Source organism: Stigmatopora nigra, chromosome 2 (assembly GCF_051989575.1).
Source record: "Stigmatopora nigra isolate UIUO_SnigA chromosome 2, RoL_Snig_1.1, whole genome shotgun sequence".
Lineage (NCBI taxonomy): Eukaryota > Metazoa > Chordata > Actinopteri > Syngnathiformes > Syngnathidae > Stigmatopora > Stigmatopora nigra.
Genome location: NC_135509.1, coordinates 12,735,834 through 12,757,269, shown reverse-complemented (window position 1 = coordinate 12,757,269; position 21,436 = coordinate 12,735,834). Strand labels below are relative to the sequence as shown.

Below are 21,436 nucleotides of genomic sequence, written 5' to 3'. Positions count from 1 at the left end.
TAAGCACCCAGAGGCAGGTTTATGCAAAAATGTATTTTATTTACAAAACAAATGGCACATTCTGACTGCACATGCACACGCACACCCCAGACACATCACAACTGGGAGTTTTCTTCTGATAAAATCCAAAACAATTCATGCTAAACAGCAACATAATTGACAAATAAGACTTTGGGACAGCGGGTATTGCTGAAGAAACTCTTTTGCTTCAATTAAGGCAATTTGAGAAGTTGGGCGTTTCAAGTCTTTGCAATTAAACCCATTACGCAGTCAACTTTGAAATGGGTTGAAAAGAATCGATATATATGTAGAGGTGAAAATACAGCAGAAGGTAGGTAGGTAGTCAGGTTTATCTCAGTGCTGGAAACAGGAAGAGAGGTGAAAAAGAGTAAATTTCAGTCAGCCTGCCAGTTTGCTTGCCACAATGGAAGTTTTTCTTTGAGGAAGGTCTTGAGGCGTCGGAATGTGTCCGCCGGTGATCTCGGCCTTCTCCGATAGGGATGACGGCAACTGTTTATTCTTCATTTTGGCCTTGGCCATGTTGTAGTCACCGGAATCAAAATACTTGGGCTGGGTGAACGACAACAAATTCAATGTGTAAAACTCATTGATGATGAGAAGACATTCAATCAGTGTCTCAATCAGATTTTAGAGGGTAAAAAAAAAAACATTGGGAAGATCCCTTGCAATAATGACGACGATTCTCACCCCCTTCTGAAGTCTTTTTCTCAGAAAATCCGATCCGCCCGGTTTAGCTCCCAGGCCGGCGTACCTGGCTTTTAACTTGGCCTCTTCTGCTTTCTCAGGACTCACAACCGTATCGTCCATTTCCTATGGAAACAATGCCCAAATACTTTTGAGCAAATTTCCAAACGAGCGCAATGAAAGTCACACAAGACCTGACTTTTGAAACAACAATAGTATGTTGTCTCACACTGGGCAGTGTTTATTTTACTTTAGCTGGTACGCATGTCCTCTAATTGCCCCATTAGTATTATCATCCATTTGTTCGCACTAGCCTAGAGAAGCTAACGGCTAACTAGCTTAATGTTCACCAAGCAAATTTCAAGTTCCCTCCCAAAAATACTTTACCTGATGTTCATCCAACGTTGTAGTTACGACTTCAGTTTCCTCGGACATTGTTGGTTTTTGTCAACCCTGAACTATGAAGTTTTAGCTTTTAGCCTTTATGATGTCTGCTGAGATGGAATTTCAAGGCCGCATAATCGATCCCAGAGACTCCGATGGCCTGAAACGCCCTTTATGGATCTCTTTGGCTACGTCAGTTGTTTAACCCTTTGCAGGAAAACGGATTGAACTGGTTAAAAAGAAATCATTTAAAGCTCCTGCGTCCTCATGTGGGCCAAAATATGATAGATCTCATTCACTTTTGATATAACATTCAAATTGTTGTAAGTGCTTTTAGGTTGGGACACTTGAGCATGTTTTGATTAGTTATAGCATTTTCAAAGAAAAATGTTATAAAAGGGGGATAAATGACCTAACATGTTATGGACAATGAGTGCACATGAGTTCCCAATGATATTATTTTTTCAAACTGATCATTGTTTTTTAAAAATATATATTTGAATTATTTAAAAAAAAAACTGAGGATAAGGTGAGGATAGCAGGAAATATGTGGCATTTCAGGACACAAAAGAAGCAGCACCACTTTTTTTTTAAAAGAAAAGTGTTTATTGTTATTTGTTGTCTTTTGTATGTTTACTTTATATGTTATGTTTTGTATAACACCTAAAACTGAATGCACAATAAATCCACCATAAAGCATTTGTAACGTAAGTGGCATGAAAAGTCTGTCAACAGATTTAAAGATCTTCCTCTCCCATTTCCACATCTTGTTGTACTTTCTGCAACATTTTGTCTTCCATTTTCTTGGTTTTTCCTGAAGAAACAAATAATTGATTTCTGTAATTTCACTGTATGAGTAAAACTTGTTTTTAATTCTAAGCCTGAAAATGTACCTGCGTGTGGAGCTTTGATGAGGTGGATATTCTTCTTCACTTCCTTGATGTCTGCTTCCTTCTCCAACTCTTTGCCCTTCTTTAATCTGTTCAAAGGAGATAGAATTCAATGGTATATGCATATGATGAAGATGAATAGTAGTTGAAGCTGAAAGAAGTGCCCACCTGTTCATTATGAATCTTGCCTGCCGTTTCAGTTTGATTTCCTCCACCTTCTTCATTGCTTCCACTGTAAAGTGACAAAATTGTCAATTTGAGGTGAAAAAAGAAAAAAACAAACCTGCACAACTTGATGAGGTCCACACCTGTGTTATCCCACATCTTCCGGGTATATTTAACCGGTATATTTCTCCGTTTCTCGAACTCCAAAGAGTTATCCTGAAAAGAAACGCTGTCAGTAACAAACCACAAGTGTGGATAGTTTGTAAAAAAATACTTTTAACTGACCACTGTCAATTCCTTTCCAGATGCCTTTCGGAATGCTTTGGTCCATTTGATCTTTCTGGGGTTACGCTTCTTCTTGAAACTCTTGTGGCATTTAGATCTGCAGAATCTGAAAGACTGCAGGAGAAGAATCATAAATTAAAGAAAAAAGTCTCAACATTTTGAAGGAATTGACCTATTTAGAAAGTACTAACCGAATGATTACAGATTAGTCGGAGAAACCCAAATTGATAATCTTAAGAATTGAAGTCTTATTTTTTTGGATTTTCTTTATTCAAATTCCTACTTTTCATTTTGTACACCCGCATTCAAACGTTATCCTACTTAATTGTAATGTTTCAAAACAGTAAAAAAAAACTTACTGGCTTTGGTACTCTAACAGCAGTAATTTCATACGTTTTAGCGTTAGGGGGCGCTGTTTACCCGCATGAAGAACCTCCTATCCACGTACTGCCTGTGCTTGTTTAAATGCCAGGGCCTCACCACGTTGCTTCATAAAAACGCACAACAAATTGGCACATCGTCCAGCCACTAAACAATTCAACCAGTCAACTGGGCTACAAATAATTAAAATTTAGAAAAGATAGCCTGTCAAGTAAAATAATTTACCGACTTTCGTAGTAAACGCGAGCACGTTGCATTAACACACCAGCATTAGCCGATCACTTGACAAGCTAATTTCAAGCAAAACGCTTATTAACCCGACTTGTGACGGCACGCAGACGTTTCATACCTTGCAGTCGTTTCGGACAAACATCATCCCGTGGCCCGGGTATACCGGAGCCGAGCAGAAATAACACTTTTCGATGCGCATTTTCACAGCAAAAGTGCTGCGTGCTACGCGTGACAACAACAAGACCGCTTTCTACTTCTGCTCTAACTCTTCATCTAAAAAAAACGCACTGCCCCCTGCTGGACATATTTCTAAATACAAGCACGTATTACAAGGTGCTGCCAATGGTTTTTTTATTTTAAAAAAGTACTTACAGTTAATTTAATACACACTACGGCTTGATGTTTAATAGACATGTTTCTTTCAATTGGGACTGGCCATGAATAATAATGTTTCAACTAAATTTAAGTTTGCAGTACCTTTACTTTCAAATAACTCAAGTAAACACAGTGAAACCACAAAATATTTTTCCTTGAACAATTTTATTATTTATCTTGAGAGTATCAAAAAGTCAGTTGCAACATTCCATCTCATAAAATATTTTGCTTTGTTGCACTCTTTGGATTAAAACACATTGTATTTGGGAATTTCAAAGTATGGTAATCGAAGGAAAACATAATTTAAATTAACATTTCATTCTACATACTAGATCTACATTTGGCACCTGAGTCATCAACAAATGTATCTGTGGCATTCATGTCAACATTTGTAATTATAGCAGTTATAGTGACAAGCTTGTGGAATTGCCACAGTGAAAATGAGACGTATCATTACCAAATGCTTAAACAATCACCTACATTTTACATTTCGACCTAATTTCACTAAGGTAAAATGAGAGTATAGTCTCCAGAATTTTGAAAAATAATGCCCTTCCACCAATCAAAACCAAACCCAAATGATAAGACTATTTAAATGCAAACTTTGTAAATGAATCCAAAGAAAATCACTAAATCAGACTTTAAAGCTTCTTTGGTTAAGATCATTTGTATTACAAAGATATAAGAAAGTGATTATGTTGCTCTTCACACACACTGGGCTTCCATTGTGATAGTCAGAATCCTTCCTTGTCTCCCACCAGGACGGCAAATATCAACGAGGCAATGATAATATAATAATCCCCCCACGCATCACATGAGTGGGCTGAGTGTAAGACGACGTACGCCAGGACAATAAATAGCATCATCAATCACTGACAAGATGGCGGATCAATAGCGTCGACCTCATTTTGCCGAGGACCGACTTAATGGAAAGCCACACCCATTTGAGGAAGCAGACAACTCTTTGGATAATAGCACGGGCGTCACCGCTGCACATGGCAAGGGCGGAGAAGGCAACCGGAACGCAAGCCATGCAGACTTGCGCTAAAGCTTTCTTTCACCTGACTTAAAGTTTACACCGAGAAAAGCATTCAAACCTCCATTTGCAGAAAAAAATGTACATCCATTGCAGCTAACAGCATTTTTGGCCAAAAAAATCTGCTGCATTTTTGGTTGCTTGTGTTTACTAACTCTTTGGGTACATTGTTTCTTTCTTTGGATGGCCTATCTACTATTAAGGCCATGTAAAGCTTTGAGTTCAGTGCACTGAAAATGTCCAACATCTCATTCTAATGCACTTGTTTTTTTTCCCTTTCACAAAATATAAGGGCTGGAAAAAAAAGAGAGGTCATAGGAAACAAAAGCTCTTTCAACCGCCACTATAAAAACCACCAAAAGAAGGTCGTCACGGAGAAACGACAACCGAGGTAGACGTTCAAATCTGCCCACAACTCCAGTGGAAAACAAATTAAATACAAATGCGTCACAAAAAAACATTCATTAAGGGTGTGCTTTGGTTCAGGACAGAGTGACGCTACAAAAAACCAACAGGTAGAATGTTTTAAAAAAATAATAATAATGTTTTCATCAACATTCATCTAAAATCCTGAGGTAGACCTGAAGAAAATTGTGATTTCCTCCTTCACAGCAGCTGCTTTCTGTTTCTTTTTCCCACTGGAAATAACCAGAGGGCTTTAAAACCAGGAAACAAACGAGGTAGAACTGGTAAATCTTCTCCTTTGGGCGCTAGCTGCCGTCCGAGGCGCAGCGTGGCCGTGGGTCATGGTGCGCCGAGCGATGGTAGCGAAAGCATTTCTCGTGTTCCGCTTGAAAAGACGGCTTGGTCCCGTCCAAGGATCCGGGTCTCGTCTCTTCGTTGCTCTCCTCGTTGGAGTAGTGTCCCGAGTCTCCCGTCTCTTGGCTACCCTCGCTGCTTTGAGAGCTTTCGGCGTGGTAGGGTCCGAAAATGATCTCCCGTGACGACGGAGGTAGAGGAGCGCCGTCTTCGTACCGAAGAACCGTTTTGCCAGCTTCGTACAAACAGGCCATACTTTCAACCTTTAGAGAAGAATGTAACTGTTACTTCTTTAACCCTAAAAGACGGTCAACCCGTTTTGACCGGCAGAGTTTGATACAAGTGAATGAGCATCAATGGCAGGGTAGAGTTTTTAACCCTATTTTTAATTAAGCACTACTTACATCAATCTGAGTTGGAGCGCTGGCATCTCGGTTGAAGAGCAGCCACCTGTTGCTTTGGTTTTTGCTCATGGGTCTTCCACCACTATTTAGTGTCACGTTTGAGCCACCCTGAAACATGTGAAATTTCAAATAAAAGTTATTGAGTTAAAACAGTTTCTGCCTGTTCAACCCACCACGGCCCTTAAAAATGTATTTAGCATTTTGTCGATAAGAGCAACTTTCCCCAAAAGGATATTTGGGCACAGATTATTAAATGAGGTCATCTTCACTGGTTTATTTTTGTTGTTGAACTCACTTTGGTGTCGATGAAGTTGGTGCTCATCATGGGTACGAGCACCTCGGCGTTGTCTGCGAGGCGCTCCCGAGGCAAAGACAACCTTTCAGCCGCCGGCACAGCAAGAACTTTGTGGCTGGAGGATTTTCTACAAAAAGAAAATTTACAATAAATAGCAAATTCATTATGGCAAAACATCACATCTTAAAAAAAAAGGCGAGTACCTTGGTCTTCCTTTACTGATGAGGATCAAGGCACACATTACAATACAAGCCAAAGCAATGCTCACTCCAGCAATGATTCCAGTCATGGATTTTTGGTCTATGTGGTAGAGCCCATCAGAAAACACTGAAGAATAAAAGCTCATTAAACATAGTCATGAATTAGCACTGTTATTATTATTATGAATACTGATGCATTAGAACAATTATTAGACTGTAATGAGAAAGGCATTGATACAGATGTTCGATTAAATCAATGTCATCCATTTTATGCTCACCAGCAGTGTTTTGAAAGCTATCCAAGTGCCAGGCCTTTTTATTGCGCTGGACATTGCCACGTTTCATAGACAGCTCGACGACATCTGAGAAAGGTCCATCTCCCACCTGGTTGGAGGCAGAGATCTTCACCAGGTAGACGTTCCCTGGTTCCAGCTTCTCCAAAAGGGCCATCGTGTGGCTTCCTGTAGATGTCGTAGGGATTTCTATTGCTGGTCCTGTATAAACATGTTCAGGAATTGTAAAGTCCACCGTTGCTCACCTTCTCTTTGAATAATCTGCCAGCGTCCGGCCATCCAGGATGTTTGGGAAGCATAAAGTATGGTGTAGTGCGTGACCACCCCGTTGGGTTCATTGGGCTCCTTCCAGGATACTAATGCCGTGTCGTCCTCGATCAGAGTTAATCTCACTCCTGTAGGTGGTCGTCTGGGGGCTGAGGAAAAAAAATGTAAATATCCTATTAGTAAGGAATATGAACGTGGATATGTGGTTGTTACGTTTGACGTAACACAATATAAGCACATTAGTTGATTTTGCTTATGTGGGACCTTTGGGTATGTGTAAAATAAGTGGTTGGGTGTTGAGAGGTTAAAAAAAAATGGTTGATAAAGTGAGCACCTGCTGGTTGTGTGCGAAGGTAAACCACATGGCTCCAAGGGCTTGACAACTGATCCACGTGAAGACGTACCACAAACTCATAGCGAGTGTTTGGATCCAAATTTTGTACTGTCACAGTCTCTTTGGTTCTGTAGAAAAGAACCAGCATTGTTAACCCAAGACATTCTACCTTCAATGGATGCAAAACAAAATTTAGTGTGCAAAAAAACATGTTTTTATCCAGTCGTGTTAAAACAAATGTGCTGTTGGAATGCGACCTTACGTTTGGAGGTAGCGTACGGCAGAAGCGTTGTGTGTGCCGGAAATTGTGTAGCGGACAGTGTAGCTGACGGCCTTCCCGGTGGGGAAAGTGGGACGGTTCCAACGTAAGGACACTTCAGAGGAATTGCTGGCCAAGACGGTCACGTGATCAGGAGACGGAGGGGTAGCTGCCATTTGGTCCCTTGCAGCTTTAAAAGTCCAAAGACACACCCAAAGTGAGACTACTGTACAAACAAGCATATTTTTTGAAGATGAAATCTACTTACAGACGCATCCTGGAGTACTGACAGTTTGGTCTGTCTCATAGCCATCTCCAGATTGACTATAGGCCAGCATCTTGATTCGATATCTTCTCCTGGGATCTAGGAAGCATACAACACATTTTCACACTGGAAGATTATCACTCATTCGCCGTCACTGGCCATTTTAAATGTGAAAGTCAACAAATTACATTATCAAAAGAAGAGGCAAACAAATATTTCATGAAGGCAAACTTTAGCTTGACATGAAAAAAGAGAAACGGCAAAATATCGTCAAGTGCTGTTTTAGAATGAAAAGCGCAAACCTCAAAAAAGATCATAAACATTCTTATGAAATTACACCATTTGCATTTTCACCTCCACAGAGATCATTGCTTAGAGCTTCTAAATCAGGGCTTTTTAGGGAATGTTAAGATGAGTTTTATGCCTCCAGTGTGAAAGGTCAGCTTATGGGTATTGACCATGGAGGGCGGGTGTCCAAGTCAGTCGTGGGGGTTGGGTCGCCAGGCAGCCTTCAGCTGCTGGGAGCCGAGGCCCATGGGACAGGGGGGGGTTTGACTTGGGTCAGCAGGTCAGGCCAAGATAGAACAGATGGAATCCGGGTGCAGGACTCTAGGATGGGAAAGGGGCCTCTTTTGTTTCCACTTTCACACTCTTCCTCGCCTTTAACTTGGCTCAAAACAAGAGTTGTGCCCTGATATTTTAAGAGAATTTGGGATTGAGAATAACCTTTTCATCAACAAGAAAATATGACATTTCTACCCTGTCCAGACTTTTAAAAAGGGGATAAATGTTTATTTTCTTCTCTTATTTAGCCTAAGGATTGAGTAGGGACTCCAAAATGTTGTACTAAATAATAAATCAATCTATAGGACTCAGCTCTTTTACATATTGATTATTGGAGGTTGTTTACATGGACACCACAGGCAAGAGTGGGGGCAGGGCGACTAATGCAAGACTGCTGTCTCATGGCTAGAGGTCAGTGGTCCTGTCCACTTCTGACCAATCCCAAGGGTCTGTTGGCTAAAAAGGGGGAGGTGGCCAGAATCTAGTGAGGCGGGTCTGGCCCCGGAGCCCACACAATAGCCAGTGGTAATTATGCAAGTGACACGATGGGAAACGTTGGTGGGAGGGGGCATCTGGACCCTGACCTCTAACCCGGGAGCCTGATCCCAACTCAATACTGCGAGCAAACTGGAGAGGTCAGCTCACATCGATCTCGGTCGAGGGCCAAAATGCAAACGAGGTACCCGCCGAGCCACCGATGTGGAGCACACAACAGACGTATGCTAATGTCGTCACAATCGTGCTCAACGTCTGCTCTTACCGAGACCGCTGATGGTGTAAGTGAAGCTTTCAGCCTGCAGCTGGATGACGGGTTGTTCTGGTTGGCTGTCCTCATGGTAACGCAGGCGATAACCAAGGATTGCCTCCGTCTCTGGGGCGGTTTGCCAACGCGCCACAATGGAGGTGCAGTTAAGCGGCTCAAGCTGAAGAATCGGAGCTGAAGGCACTAAGGGGCAAAGAGATCAATACCCCTTCACTCTTGGAATATCACCAAAAAATCTAAAGCTAGGATCCGTACATCAAATCAGCAAAGATACTGGGACTTTCACAATGATACACGTGACTAAATGAAAATGACAAGAAAATAGCTTCAATTACTGCTGGTGATTTACTACTACTTTCAAGATTTCTGCCCGTTGGGCAGATCATCAAAACAAAAACATATCGGTGACAGCAAAAAGGAACAAGCTGGGTAGAGGACACCAGGATGTGAAAAGAAGCTATTCTATCCCCCGCATTGACGCCTGAGGGCCTCTGTTTATGACCCGTGACCGAGGGCGCGCTTACATCCCTGACAGCGGAGGGCAAAAGGTTCTCGAGTAACCAACACAAAAGCTACGGGACAATACCCCAAGAAAAAAACACCAGACATAAGATGGCCGTCAATATAGACTACCAAAAGAAGCAAACATCTTCCTAGGAAAAAAAAAACTGTATTATTTGGAGTAGTTTCTTTTAGGTGGTGAAACATTAATCTAGAAGGAATGTTCCAAGACATTCCAACTTTGTGGAAGCAGTTTTTCATAAATTACCTTTGCGAGTGGACGTCTTAGGGGTTCGGTGCGAGGTCCATGCCGATGGTTCGCACCAACCCATGCGGGTTGCCGCGGCCATGCGGAGAAGGTAGATGGTATCTGGTTGGAGGCCCTCCAGGAGATACTCAGTGCTGTTCTGTGGTAGCTCCACAGACGCCACAGTGTTGTCTGCAGCCGTGCGGTAGGACAGCCTGTACGCAGACACCCTACCGCGGCTCACTTTTGAGGGAAGCTGCTGCCACTTCACCTGGATGTCTGTCGAGTTGTGGCTTAGCAAACGCAGCTCGGGTGTACGCAGAGGCACTGAAAAAAAACACACAATCGTAAATAAATACATGGCAGTTTTATTAGCAACAGTCCCATTCACCTGGAGGAGTTTTCAAGCTATGCTGTAGAAACTAAAACTTTAGAATTGCAAAGTTGACTTGTATTCCTAACTCTTTTTTTTAGTTCTTTTAAAAAATTGTGAGGAGCAGTGGTAAAATGTCAACCCCCACTTCCTCCTATTCCCACTGGAAAGGTGCTGTGTACACACAGGATTTACATCCACTTGAACTAAACTGCCAGAGTAATTTATTGCAAGGAATGCGGGGAGTCTCAAAGCTTACCATCCTCCAGGGTGTGTTGACTGACTTGATCGGACATACGACTCGCTCCCATTGGCATGTAAGCCACAATGTAGAAGCTATAATTCCGAGCCGGCTCGAGGTCATCGATAATGTAACTGGTTGTGTCGTTGCCGATGACAATTTGGTATTCCTCGTTGTTCAGACCTGACGTGGAGACGGAGCAGAATGAAAGATGTTAACTCCTCCACCATAGTGGTCAATGGCAACCATTCATTGAAAATCCACAACTCACCTTCGGCCTTCATGTAATGGATGGAGTAGGCAATGACTCTGTCCGCATTGTACAGGGGTCTCTCCCAGGCCAGCAAAATAGCCGAGCTGGAGATGGTCTCGGCGTGGATGTTCCTCGGAGCGCTCGGCCTGTCTTCTGACATAACAACAATAAGGCGAGCCAGAGACAGCACGGAGCCCTGTTCGTTCTCCGCTATGCACTGATAAATGGCATCGTCCTCTGGGATGATCTGAGTAATCACCAGTTTACTGTGGGAAAAAAGCACAATCAATAAAAGGCATAAACTTTTTAGGTGCTCTCGTGGTATTTGTGTCACAAATCTGTTGTACATACCTGTTGTACAGCTTAATTCGTCCATTTAGGTGAACGTTTTCACCGTTCTTTAGCCAGCTAATGCGAGGTGGGGGGACTCCTTGAGCTTGGCACATAAACCGAGCAGTGCCAGCTCTCGGGCGGGTCTGGCTCTCGGGTTTCTCAACAATAGATGGTGGGACTGAAACCGTGATTGACAAGAAACGGGATAAGACGCTCAATAAAGCAAAATTGTAATTGAATCGAGTGTACCTTGGACGGTGAGGTTGGCAGAAGCGATGGTGTAATTGCGAGTTCCGGGGGTGGTGGCTCTGCAGAGATAGACTCCACTATGCCTGGAATTGACGTCCGTGATGACCAGATTCCCATTGCCCAACACTTTGGCTTTATATACGTCGATGGGTTTACTATCTACACGGCTCCATGAGATAATCGGGCTGGGGTTTCCGGTGGCTAAGCACTCCAGCACCACAGTTTGGTGGAGAGAAACTGTCATGTTCTGGGGTCCGGCTATGATTTTGGGTCTCTGCCGGGTTTTTGCAGCCATCCCTTAAATTCAAGGAAGATTTTACAACCAAATCCAGAACCGCCTTTAACATTATTTTACGAGGGAGTGTAGTATCGTCACCTTGACTGACTGTCAGCTTTGCCTCTCGACTCTTTTGGCGACTTCCAATGTTGGTGGCCACGCATCGATACTGGCCGGCATCCTTCAGTTGCGCATTGTGGATCTGAAGGACTCCGTTGGGCAAAACTGTGATTCTGGACACACAAATGAACGCTCACATGGTCTAACATTTTCCTTTTTTTGATTAGGTTTAAAATGATTCATTAAAAAAAATGCAGGTACCTGTCGGTTTGTAACGGCAGTGTGCTTTGGTTAAATTCCCAGGTGATGGTGGCAGGTGGTCTGGAGGTGACCGCACAAGAAAAGCGGGCCACTGAGACGGTAGTCACCTCCATAGGCAATGGGTGCAACAAAAATTCTGGCATACCTGAATAGAAAAAGAAAAGGAATACATGGAATGACTCTCCACACAAATGAATCCATGTGAGTTGACCTAGCTTGTTTTAAACTGCTCGGGTTTGGGACATTTTGCAATGTGCTTAATCAATAGAGCCCATGTGAGCTAATTTCAACAAACACAATACGCCGCATTTGCATTAATGTAAAGGATCCTCTTTAGATATTACCATTGACCTTCACTCATTACAGCCATAACTCATTCCCTCCCCCCGCAAACACAAGAAACAAGTCAATATCATGTTAAAGAAAATCAATAGCCCATTCTCCCCAACGAAAATCTACATTCAAAAAACCTGAGCCTTCCAAACACCAAATTAAAGAGTAAGGCCTGTAATTTACAATCCCATCTTATTTCATCCAGAGAGAGAAGCACAAAAAAAAACAACTAATAAGCTATTTTAGGTCTGAAATCTCAAAAAACAAAATGTTTTATGATGAACATACTTCTAATCTATGTGAAAAAAGTCGGTTTGCCAATAGGCCAAACAACACAAAGCTTTCTCTTAAGAGGTCATTGCTAAATTCAACCCCACATCTATTGAATTCAATCCAAGCCTCCAAAAAAGGTGAGCAATATTTATAATTTGTATAAAAAAAATGTCAACCTTTATCAGGTGGATGATTGTGTGCTTTGCATTTAAAAATTCTGACAGCCTATCAGGACTTACAAAGGCAGTTTGGGTATATCTGCATAGAAGACTGTTAGCATAAAACCCTCTCTGGATGGCTTTAGAAGGCTGTAATCACTCACTGTGGAGCAATGGACACGTTCATTCACAGGAGAAAGTATCCCACATTCGACAAAAGGCATCTGCCTGACAGGGCAAGGCAGGGGTCGAGCCAGTGAAAGGGATTGTGTTCACGGCAGGCCTGCCCAATCACAGCAGTCCCGTGACATCACAAAGCTCTGCCCTGCTGACCTCTGAACCCCGAGACCCCCGGACAGAAGGAAAGCAGTAAAGGGGGGGCCCTTCCTCCAACTGCACGCCCACCAATGACCAAAACCTTTAACCCCTTTTCTCACAAAAGCGTGGACGCTGGATGAAAAAAAAACTCCATTTTGGGGGATGAATGTGGTCAGTTTTTAGGAATTAATGTGAAAATACCCCCCTCCCCCAAAGAATCATGAGCAAATCATAGTGGCAATATCCACGTGGTAATCAAAGTTTGTTTGCTATGTTTCCATGACTTCCTCAGACCAATGAACAACACGCATGGTAGACCAGGTCTTTTGAATAGAGACAGCTGTGCCGTCCACTGATATGCGGACAAACAAATGGGCCCCAAACCGAGGCTTTTATACTGGGGTGATCAGGGGTACCCCAAACAAAGCCTAAAAGGCGAAGGCTTTTCAGAGAGTCCAGTGTGTAGCGGACCATTCAGTGATTACGCATAGCCATAGCCTGCGGGGGGAAATGCAAAACCCAAAAGTATTTTCTTCCTTGCCTTTAACTCGATGTCTGTCTTTGATATTGACAGGGCAACCAGAGTTTCTCTATGTACAACCTTATTACTGTTCTAAAAAGCTTATATTATGGTATTAAGTCAATTGCCATCTCATTTAAAATACTATGTTTGATGTCAACAGCAGTGAACAAGTTAAATGGAGACAGTTAAACTGCACCTATTTGTTACATTCAAACAGGACTTTCCCCTCTGACCTCAAACGGACCATTTTTCTGACCAACTGTTTGGCATGTAAACCTTGACTTTGGGGGGGCTATTCCTTAAGGAGGGTGGGATACATCTGCTTTCCATCTCAAGGTTAATAACCCATGATCTTGTCATCCCAATGTGCGCATGGTCACACCAGAAATGGCCTCATATTGTTCTTGGTCAAGTTCTAAAGAGGCGAAAACTTACTTGCAATAGTAAGGCGTGATCTTTGGCTAAGTATGGCTCCAAATTTGTTCTTGGAGAGGCACTGGTAGAATCCTTCATCTGACTCTTCTTTGGTATGCTTTATCTTTGGTATGTACAAGGAGCCATTTGGTAAAAGCTTCATGTGCTCACTTTCTGCCAAGACAACCCCATTTTTCAGCCACTTGATTGTGACCGGAGGTTGCCCGTGGGCCTGGCAGTCCAAGAGAGCAGGGTCCTTTGGTAGAACTGTCACATCGCTGGGCTCGGTGATGAATGACAATTCGCTAAAACATAAAACATCTGCAAGGGGGGGAAAAAAAGCCACATTAGGGACAGATTGATTTTGCTTTATTGTGGCGAGCCTGATCAAGCATTACGGTTCATTAGAGTCATTTATATTGTATATCATAACAATAAAAGATGGCTTAGTGATGTCTGTGTGATTATTTTTCATTTCATTTCCAACACTGCTTATTGTGGACAGTCTTGTGGGGTGCCGGAGCCTATCCCAGCTGATACACAGACAGATAACCACTTGCACTCACAATCATGTCTGTGTTATAGATACAGTAATAATATATTCTTGAAATCTACTGCACAAAAAAAGTCTACAATAAAGTAGTAAATATAGTATTTTTTGTTTAAATAAAAAAAGGTAAAAATGATTTAATTTTAAATGCATACTCCCACGATGACAGAACAGCACATTCTATTTAGTGTCATATTTTTTCCCCACATTGTCTTAAGCAAAAGCAAGGTCCCATTGAAAAGCACATGTATGTCAGCTCTAGTCAACAAAAATATGAACACAATACATAATTATACCTTTTGGGCAAAATAGTAGAAACAAGACACTTACTTGGTGAATGCAGAAGGAAAATCAAAAACAAGAGCACTTTCATCTTAAACTTCCCCATTGATCACCAGTGCATTCTCATTTTTTTCCACCAGAAAGTGAACCTCCGGGCCGGCTTGGAGGTCCACCAATCGCTAATGGTTGAACTGGTAGAGTTTCCAGCAGTACTGGGGTGCAGGGGGACTCGACCCCGCCCCTGCCTGTTCGCTCGCTCTTCATCACGCATGTGCACGATAATATTGTCAGCAAATATAACTCTATCCCAGGGTATTTGGGGCTGGACAGGCCATTACTGAACATAAATAAACAACAATCATAAGACTGTGCCTGGAATGCATATGCAAATAGGTATATGTATCTGTCAGTAGCGACTGACCACAAAGTCGCCACATTTTAGCGTCATGACAATATTGATTCTTTAAAAATTGGTTGTAGAATAAAAGGTGTACAAAGTAATATTTCCCCGATGTTTAGTTTAAAATTGTCTCGTTTTGAGAGTTTGCGATAGGAAGCCTAATGGATTTGAACCGGAAGCGGAGCAAGTGCGTGCGTCCAGTGGTAGTATCCAGCAAGAAAATGTATTTTTATTTAACCTAAAGTTGCGATATAGAATGCTTTTTTTGTTTTCTTTCTCTAACCCACGTCGCGGAGATTTTTCTTAATTCCAGTGGGTGAGTGAGTGTTTTGATCTCATGAAAAATGTAGCTGATGTTTCACTGTGCCCAATGCTAACCTGGTGGCAAAGCTAACCTGTCAACAGTGCGCATGATGTAAACAAACAGGCTGCGAAGTTGTATATTGATGCCTATTTAAATAAAATGGCCATCATCGCGCTAATATTTTAGCTCAATGGAGCTCATCTTGTGTATACCGTTTTTCAGGGGGAGATGGCAGTTGAAAAATATGTTTCAAAGACATTAGAGCTTCTGCAAGAAGAGAGGGAGGCTGAAATAGAGGAAACAAGGTTTGTCTAAAGTACTTCATCTATGATGAAATAGACCCCTACGTTATTTCTCATGTTTATATCTACCTCATCTACATGGAAATATTTTAGTTAAACTTTTTCCAAAATAAAACTGTCCAGAAAAGGATAGTTGATTGTTTAAGAAATGAAAAATGGTCATATTACCTGCTCATCAGTCAGATTTCTTTGTTACTTTCCTCAGGCTGTGGAAGGAGAGCATCTCACTTAAAGAACTTCAAAACAAAGGTGTATGTCTGTTAAAACTTCAAATAGGAAGTCAGTCCACAGGCTTGTATGGCCGCACAGTTGTTGTCCTTGAACCAAGAAAGTATCTGGGATTTTCATGCCTTCCTAGCAATAGCTTTGGACCTGGTAAGATGGCAAAGGAAAAACAACATCAATGTGTTTGTTACCCAATTTGAATTCATCTTGTTTTTGCCACAGGTGATATAGTTGGATTGTATGACTCGGGTGGATGCAGCGCGACGTCTCAGATCGGCACGGGTATCGTGACGCGAATCGGTCAGACGTCGATAAGTGTGGCGTTTGACGATTCAAAAGATGGACTCAGTTTTGATACAGATGCTCTGTACTGCCTCCTAAAGTTGGCAAATGATGTGACTTACAGGCGAATGAAAAGGTAGGCAGAATGAAAATCTTCATGAAATGTTACATTTTTTCAACTGTTTAACAGTGTGAAATCAAAAATGATTCTTGCATTTGTCCTGCAAGGGCTTTAAATGCCTTAAATGGATACAACAATGGACCGTCTGCCAATTTGATCAATGTTCTCTTTGGAGAAACTAAACCGTCGTCTTATTCTCAACTCAGTAAGTGGTGTCAAACTGATGTACTACATTAGCAATACAATTATTTAAACCATTCAAATCTTTTATGATTTGTGTTATTTACCTTTTAGGTGACGTTAAATTCTTTAACACCCATCTGGATGATTCCCAGAGAGAAGCAGTGACTTTTGCTCTGTCTCAGAGAGAATTAGCAGTAATTCATGGTCCTCCAGGCACTGGGAAAACCACCACGGTCGTGGAGATAATTCTGCAAGCTATCAAACAAGGCCAAAAGGTGCATAAAAAAAACTGTCAAAATGTTTGAAATTGCAGCTGTTAAAGCATCGCACTGAAGACAGAATATATATTTTTGAATAGGTATTATGCTGCGCTCCTTCCAATGTGGCAGTGGATAATTTAGTGGAGAGATTAGCCCGCTGCAAAGCCAAGGTTCTGAGGCTTGGACACCCTGCTAGACTGTTGGAGTCCATCCAAAAACATTCACTGGATGCCATCCTGGCCAAGAGCGACAATGCCAACATCATTGCTGACATACGTAGAGACATAGATAAAGCTTTCGTAAGTATGGTACTGATTGTACAGTAATCCCTCAAATCAAACAGACATGGCCGCTATAATGGAAAGATCCCTAAGTAGGGTCCTAACCCTTGTCTTTCATAATTTCTCACTTCTTAAGTCTTAACATAACTTAATGAAAAAAAATGGCAAAAAACTGTAGTTGGCTGAAATTGGAAGTTACATTTTGCCACCTAGTAGATTGCATAACAAGTTTGGTAATAAACTGATCGGTTCATTAATAATTACACTTTTGATATAATTAGTAAACACTGCAGGCAGACATCTGATTCAATTATTGACATTTAATTACATTTTTTCAATAAAGTAACCTCTGTAATTTATTCCTCAGCTAGGAATGAAGAAAAACAAGGAAAAAGGAGAGCGGGTGAACCACAAGAGGGAAATAGGCGAACTAAGAAAAGAGTTGAAAACCAGGGAAGCGACAGCCATTGCCCAGATTCTTAAAAGTGCCCATGTGGTTTTGTCCACCAACACTGGTTAGTAGTATATATGTGGTATAGATCAAAAGTCACACGTGGGATCATTTTGACCAGTGTCGCATCTGCAGGCGCATGTGACGACGGACCTCTGAAGTTCCTGCCGGCCGAGCATTTTGATTGGGTTGTGATTGACGAGTGCGCCCAGTCGCTAGAGAGCGGCTGCTGGATTGGTCTGCTCCGAGCACGCAAGTGCATTCTGTCTGGAGACTACAAGCAATTGCCGCCGACCATTAAATCTCATGTGTAAGCAACTTTTTTTTTCTACTTTCGTTTCTTGGGAAGTTCGATGACGTTGTTTGAACGTGGCTTCTTCAGGGCTGCTTCGAAAGGTTTGTCTCTCAGCCTCATGGAGCGACTCATCCAGATGTACGGCGACTCCGTTGTGCGGATGCTAACGGTCCAGTATCGAATGAACAGTGCCATCATGGAATGGGCTTCCAAAGAGATGTACCAAGGAAGATTGAGGGCACACAGCTCAGTGGAAGCACATTTGTTGAAGTGAGAATTAGTTCAGTTCAAAAACAAAAAAGTCGAAGTTTATATTTGAACTAATCTCATTACCAGAGATCTCCTTGGGGTCACGTGTGTGGAAGAAACAAGCACACCTCTTCTTCTTATTGACACAGCTGGTTGCGGTCTGACGGAAATGGAGGTGCCTGATGAGCAATCCAAAGGCAACCAAGGTTGGGAACCCTCTTTATATTGTCTTCTCAGCTGTCAGACTCATTTACAAAAGAAATGGATGAATGTTAAGACTGACCATATGTATACATGTGTATGTGTATACTTGTATGTATATTTCAGCAACACACTTATTTATTTATTAACTTATTTATTGGCTATTTATGTCTAAATTGTCTTCCTGTGTCTGTATTCTCACCCTTTTGCTTTACTGTCTGTTCATGGTCTTGCTTTTTGGAAAATGTGACTTGTCCTGGTTTTCGTCTTCATGATACTGCAATTTATACTCCAGGCTGAAAAATATGTTACTCGGAAAATTGATGTTTTGTTTCTCAGGTGAGGTTGACATTGTAGATCTGCACATTAAAGCCTTGACAGAAGCTGGAGTCAATTCCAAAGACATTGCCGTTATTGCTCCATACAATTTGCAAGTAAGTCTTTTGCGTGGGATGACTTAGCAATTTTTTGTAATACCTTTGCTGGAACTCTTATCGTGCGTCATGTTCTATGACCGTGTGATCTGTTTAGGTTGACCTCCTGCGCCAGAAACTTTCTGCCAGGCACCCGGATCTGGAAATTAAATCAGTGGATGGCTTTCAGGGCAGAGAGAAAGAGGCAGTGGTTTTGTCTTTAGTCCGCTCCAATCGAAAAGGTACATTTTTCACCATCTTCCACCGTTCAAGTCGGTCAAACGTCGAGGTAATGATCTTTCCGGATGCAGGTGAAGTGGGGTTCCTGGCAGAGGACCGACGGATAAACGTCGCCGTGACTCGCGCCAGGCGTCACGTCGCAGTGGTGTGCGACACCCAGACGGTTCAAAACCACGCTTTCCTCAAGACGCTGGTCCAGCACATCACCGACCGTGGGGAGGTCCGAACGGCATTCGAGTACCTCCAAGACATCGTGCCGCAGAATTACGTCCGTGACCGGAAAGATGCCAAATCTGACCGGAAAGATGCCAAATCTGACCGCAAAGACTCCAAATCTGACCGCAAAGACACCCATCCTGACAGCAAGGAGGCACGGAAAGTTGAGAGCAAAAAAGAGCAAAAGAAGCAACCAAAGGAAAGTACTAGTAAAAATATCCATCAACACAACAACCCCACAAAGTCACCTGCGCCGACACTAAACGATGAAGAACAGAGAAAGAACCGGGAAAGCGAGATCAGAGGAATGATGGAAAAGTTCCTTAAGAACCTCACTCAGAAGGAACTACAGTTTCCAGCATCCTTCACCTCCCACGATCGGCTGCTCGTGCACCAAATCGCGGAAGAGCTGGGTCTCACACATCAGAGTCAAGGTGAGGGGAAAGACAGATGTATTACGGTATCAAGGCCAGATCAACCAAATGCACCTGTAGAGGGGCAAAAAGTAGAAAAAGACAAAGAGGCAACCTCCCAGGAGAAAGGCGCTCCTCAACAACCCCCAAAAGAGGCGTTACGTGAAACTCCAGTAGACTTAAAAAGTTTACACTTGGAGCGGATGAAGAGGGAACAGCAGAAAAGGGAAGAAATGGCTCAACAGAAGAAGCAGCAGCAGCAGAAGATCTCCTTTTCTACAGATAAAAAAAATCTCGCAAAAGGTAGATATACTTAAAGCATTCACAGTGTGCCATTTAGAAATGTGTTCATCATTCTCTAAAAGTAATGTGCAAAACACAATAATGATGACTCATCTAAAAAAAAAAAATATTGGCATGATACAAGGTTTTTTAAATGACCAAAAATAGTCGCTTGTTTTTTAAAGGTGTAAAATTGTCAACATTTGAATATAGTATATTGTTTTTAGTATTACAGCTATTGTAATCAAATTGCTGTTTTCAGTTGCATACTGTTTTAGTAATGAACAATTTACCATTAAAGTTGTTTCATCAGAATAGAAGTCATAATGAATGGCTTGATTTAAACCTATTTATTTAAGTGGAACTAAAACAATGGGAATTATATTTATATTATACACTTTCCTACCACAACATATGCTCTGTGAATACATACTATACTTTTTTTCCCCCTCCTCCCCACTCCAGGAAAGAAACGAACCAAAGCTGGCGCCTGCGAAATTGCAGCAGCCGCTTCTCCGGGCGACGACTTTGACGCCCTCATCGATGCCGTGGTGAAGGCCGAAAGTGTGTGCGCTTTTGTCAAGTGCAAAGCTTCTGTGCTAACGCTGGGCCAGCTCTGTCTCTTCTGCAACAGGCAGTATTGTTTCAGTCATCATATACCTGAGGTAAGTCATGCCGCAACTTTAACAAGTCCACTGGAAGTGTTAAACAGTTGCTGTCAAAAAGTCATTATGTCGGTCGGCTAACTACAATTATGGACAATTCCCGCATTTTTCAGATTATGCGATCCTTTCACCCCCCCAAATTGGCAGTTGTTTATTAGACAGTACTTTTTATGTATGAATTTGGTGGTGCTTCATGATCTGGATCTTATTTTGGTAGCGCTAGTAAAGTGCTGTATACACTGTCATCATTTATCAAACATATCAATAAAACAAATAATAAACAAAGCAATCATTCCAATGTTAAGAAGTAATGCATCATGCTTGATGTCAGGATTTAGCAGGGCAGTGGGTGGGTGTGTAGTAGGACCCAAACGAGGGGAAGGTGGTGGAATGGTCTAACAAAAACTTCCATGACTGTGGCACAGTATCAAAATAAATAATAAAAATAAGAAAATCAAACCTGATGGAGAGGAGGTGGAGAAACGGAGATCAGGCGATCCGACAAGGACTGACAAACACGCAGGGGAGACAGACGTGGGTCGAAGAAACAATCACAGACAGCTGGGTCGCAGCAGGGAGGGGTGGGAAGACGACAGGTGAACTCAATGGGCAATTACAGGAGGGGAAAAAAGGTTGTTTTTTATTAAAAAGAAAAGTTAATTCCAAATATTATATCCAATTGTTTAAAAAAAAAATGGGGCAAAATAATCCAGTTCCAGTTTGACTTTACAATGACACTTGTTTGTATCATTTTAGGTTCACGGATGTGGTGACAAAGCCAAAACTCACGCTCGAATAAGAATAAGCAAGGAGGGGGTTCTTTACGCCGGTAGTGGAACCAAGGATAAATCAATGGACCCCAATAAGAAAGCCTATCTACATCGGAAATTGGATTCCAAACTTAAAGACATGGCAACTCAGAGGAAGACAAAAAACAAAGAAAAGGACGCCTAACAAAACTTGAATAAATTGTCGCTTCTGAAAGGAAACTTCACTTTTTCCTTCCTTTTTTTATTAGATAAACAAGATACAACACAAGGGACAATTGGGGAGATTCATCCACATTAAAACACAAACTATGAGAAATATTAGAGGCCGATAAGTTATGATGCAATCAGATTTTTGGATTTTTTTTTTCCGGCCGTGAACAAT

At 42.0% G+C, this 21,436-nt stretch overlaps 4 protein-coding genes and 1 long non-coding RNA gene across 6 annotated transcripts; 1 reads left to right on the top strand and 4 right to left on the bottom strand.

Annotated features, from left to right (window-relative positions):
* Positions 1-18: 18 nt before the first annotated feature.
* LOC144181091 (cAMP-regulated phosphoprotein 19-like) lies at positions 19-1,259 on the bottom strand. The gene is made up of 3 exons (XM_077709386.1): positions 1,093-1,259; positions 709-831; positions 19-570 (listed from the first exon to the last, which is right to left on the bottom strand). Exons 1-3 carry the CDS (start codon positions 1,138-1,140, stop codon positions 400-402), a joined length of 342 nt encoding a protein of 113 aa, XP_077565512.1. The 5' UTR covers positions 1,141-1,259; the 3' UTR covers positions 19-399.
* A 419-nt stretch (positions 1,260-1,678) lies between these two features.
* rsl24d1 (ribosomal L24 domain containing 1) lies at positions 1,679-3,328 on the bottom strand. Its single transcript, XM_077710073.1, has 6 exons — positions 3,160-3,328; positions 2,430-2,543; positions 2,288-2,360; positions 2,148-2,211; positions 1,983-2,068; positions 1,679-1,903 (listed from the first exon to the last, which is right to left on the bottom strand). Exons 1-6 carry the CDS (start codon positions 3,238-3,240, stop codon positions 1,827-1,829), a joined length of 495 nt encoding a protein of 164 aa, XP_077566199.1. The 5' UTR covers positions 3,241-3,328; the 3' UTR covers positions 1,679-1,826.
* A 322-nt stretch (positions 3,329-3,650) lies between these two features.
* Positions 3,651-15,875, bottom strand: LOC144211917 (protogenin B-like). Its single transcript, XM_077739486.1, has 19 exons — positions 15,676-15,875; positions 13,691-13,990; positions 11,651-11,795; positions 11,429-11,562; positions 11,053-11,349; positions 10,822-10,981; positions 10,489-10,736; positions 10,236-10,400; positions 9,625-9,930; positions 8,853-9,038; positions 7,532-7,627; positions 7,267-7,453; positions 7,005-7,132; positions 6,649-6,819; positions 6,389-6,571; positions 6,114-6,237; positions 5,911-6,037; positions 5,616-5,723; positions 3,651-5,474 (listed from the first exon to the last, which is right to left on the bottom strand). The coding sequence occupies exons 2-19, from the start codon at positions 13,830-13,832 to the stop codon at positions 5,163-5,165; spliced, it is 3,219 nt and encodes a 1,072-aa protein (XP_077595612.1). The 5' UTR covers positions 13,833-13,990; positions 15,676-15,875; the 3' UTR covers positions 3,651-5,162.
* Positions 14,830-21,273, top strand: ighmbp2 (immunoglobulin mu DNA binding protein 2). Its single transcript, XM_077739499.1, has 16 exons — positions 14,830-15,217; positions 15,428-15,510; positions 15,713-15,882; positions 15,955-16,150; positions 16,243-16,340; positions 16,430-16,593; positions 16,677-16,877; positions 17,227-17,374; positions 17,446-17,620; positions 17,693-17,875; positions 17,942-18,060; positions 18,395-18,489; positions 18,587-18,710; positions 18,780-19,640; positions 20,085-20,284; positions 21,041-21,273. The coding sequence occupies exons 2-16, from the start codon at positions 15,434-15,436 to the stop codon at positions 21,236-21,238; spliced, it is 3,009 nt and encodes a 1,002-aa protein (XP_077595625.1). The 5' UTR covers positions 14,830-15,217; positions 15,428-15,433; the 3' UTR covers positions 21,239-21,273.
* Positions 17,663-18,462, bottom strand: LOC144211951 (uncharacterized). 2 transcript variants are annotated; one of them, XR_013329686.1, is made up of 3 exons: positions 18,258-18,462; positions 17,939-18,099; positions 17,663-17,768 (listed from the first exon to the last, which is right to left on the bottom strand). It is a non-coding gene; the product is annotated as an uncharacterized LOC144211951 (long non-coding RNA). The 2 variants fall into 2 exon arrangements; XR_013329690.1 differs by having other exon boundaries at positions 17,669-17,851.
* Positions 21,274-21,436: the final 163 nt, after the last annotated feature.

What these genes read in the sequence shown, in the direction of transcription:
- LOC144181091 (XM_077709386.1), bottom strand. Translation starts at nt 1,140, where the DNA reads ATGTCCGAGGAAACTGAAGTCGTAACTACAACGTTGGATGAACATCAG. An exon ending in CAACGTTGGATGAACATCAG is followed by an intron (nt 832 to 1,092) that starts GTAAAGTATTTT and finishes TTGTTTCCATAG; the next exon opens with GAAATGGACGATACGGTTGT. An exon ending in GAAAAAGACTTCAGAAGGGG is followed by an intron (nt 571 to 708) that starts GTGAGAATCGTC and finishes TCGTTCACCCAG; the next exon opens with CCCAAGTATTTTGATTCCGG.
- ighmbp2 (XM_077739499.1), top strand. Translation starts at nt 15,434, where the DNA reads ATGGCAGTTGAAAAATATGTTTCAAAGACATTAGAGCTTCTGCAAGAA. An exon ending in GCTGAAATAGAGGAAACAAG is followed by an intron (nt 15,511 to 15,712) that starts GTTTGTCTAAAG and finishes TACTTTCCTCAG; the next exon opens with GCTGTGGAAGGAGAGCATCT. An exon ending in GAGACATAGATAAAGCTTTC is followed by an intron (nt 16,878 to 17,226) that starts GTAAGTATGGTA and finishes TTTATTCCTCAG; the next exon opens with CTAGGAATGAAGAAAAACAA.
- rsl24d1 (XM_077710073.1), bottom strand. Translation starts at nt 3,240, where the DNA reads ATGCGCATCGAAAAGTGTTATTTCTGCTCGGCTCCGGTATACCCGGGC. An exon ending in GAAGATGTGGGATAACACAG is followed by an intron (nt 2,212 to 2,287) that starts GTGTGGACCTCA and finishes GTCACTTTACAG; the next exon opens with TGGAAGCAATGAAGAAGGTG. An exon ending in CATCAAAGCTCCACACGCAG is followed by an intron (nt 1,904 to 1,982) that starts GTACATTTTCAG and finishes TTGTTTCTTCAG; the next exon opens with GAAAAACCAAGAAAATGGAA.
- LOC144211917 (XM_077739486.1), bottom strand. Translation starts at nt 13,832, where the DNA reads ATGAAGCTTTTACCAAATGGCTCCTTGTACATACCAAAGATAAAGCAT. An exon ending in CTGCCGTTACAAACCGACAG is followed by an intron (nt 11,563 to 11,650) that starts GTACCTGCATTT and finishes TTGTGTGTCCAG; the next exon opens with AATCACAGTTTTGCCCAACG. An exon ending in GCCGTACGCTACCTCCAAAC is followed by an intron (nt 7,133 to 7,266) that starts GTAAGGTCGCAT and finishes TCTTTTCTACAG; the next exon opens with AACCAAAGAGACTGTGACAG.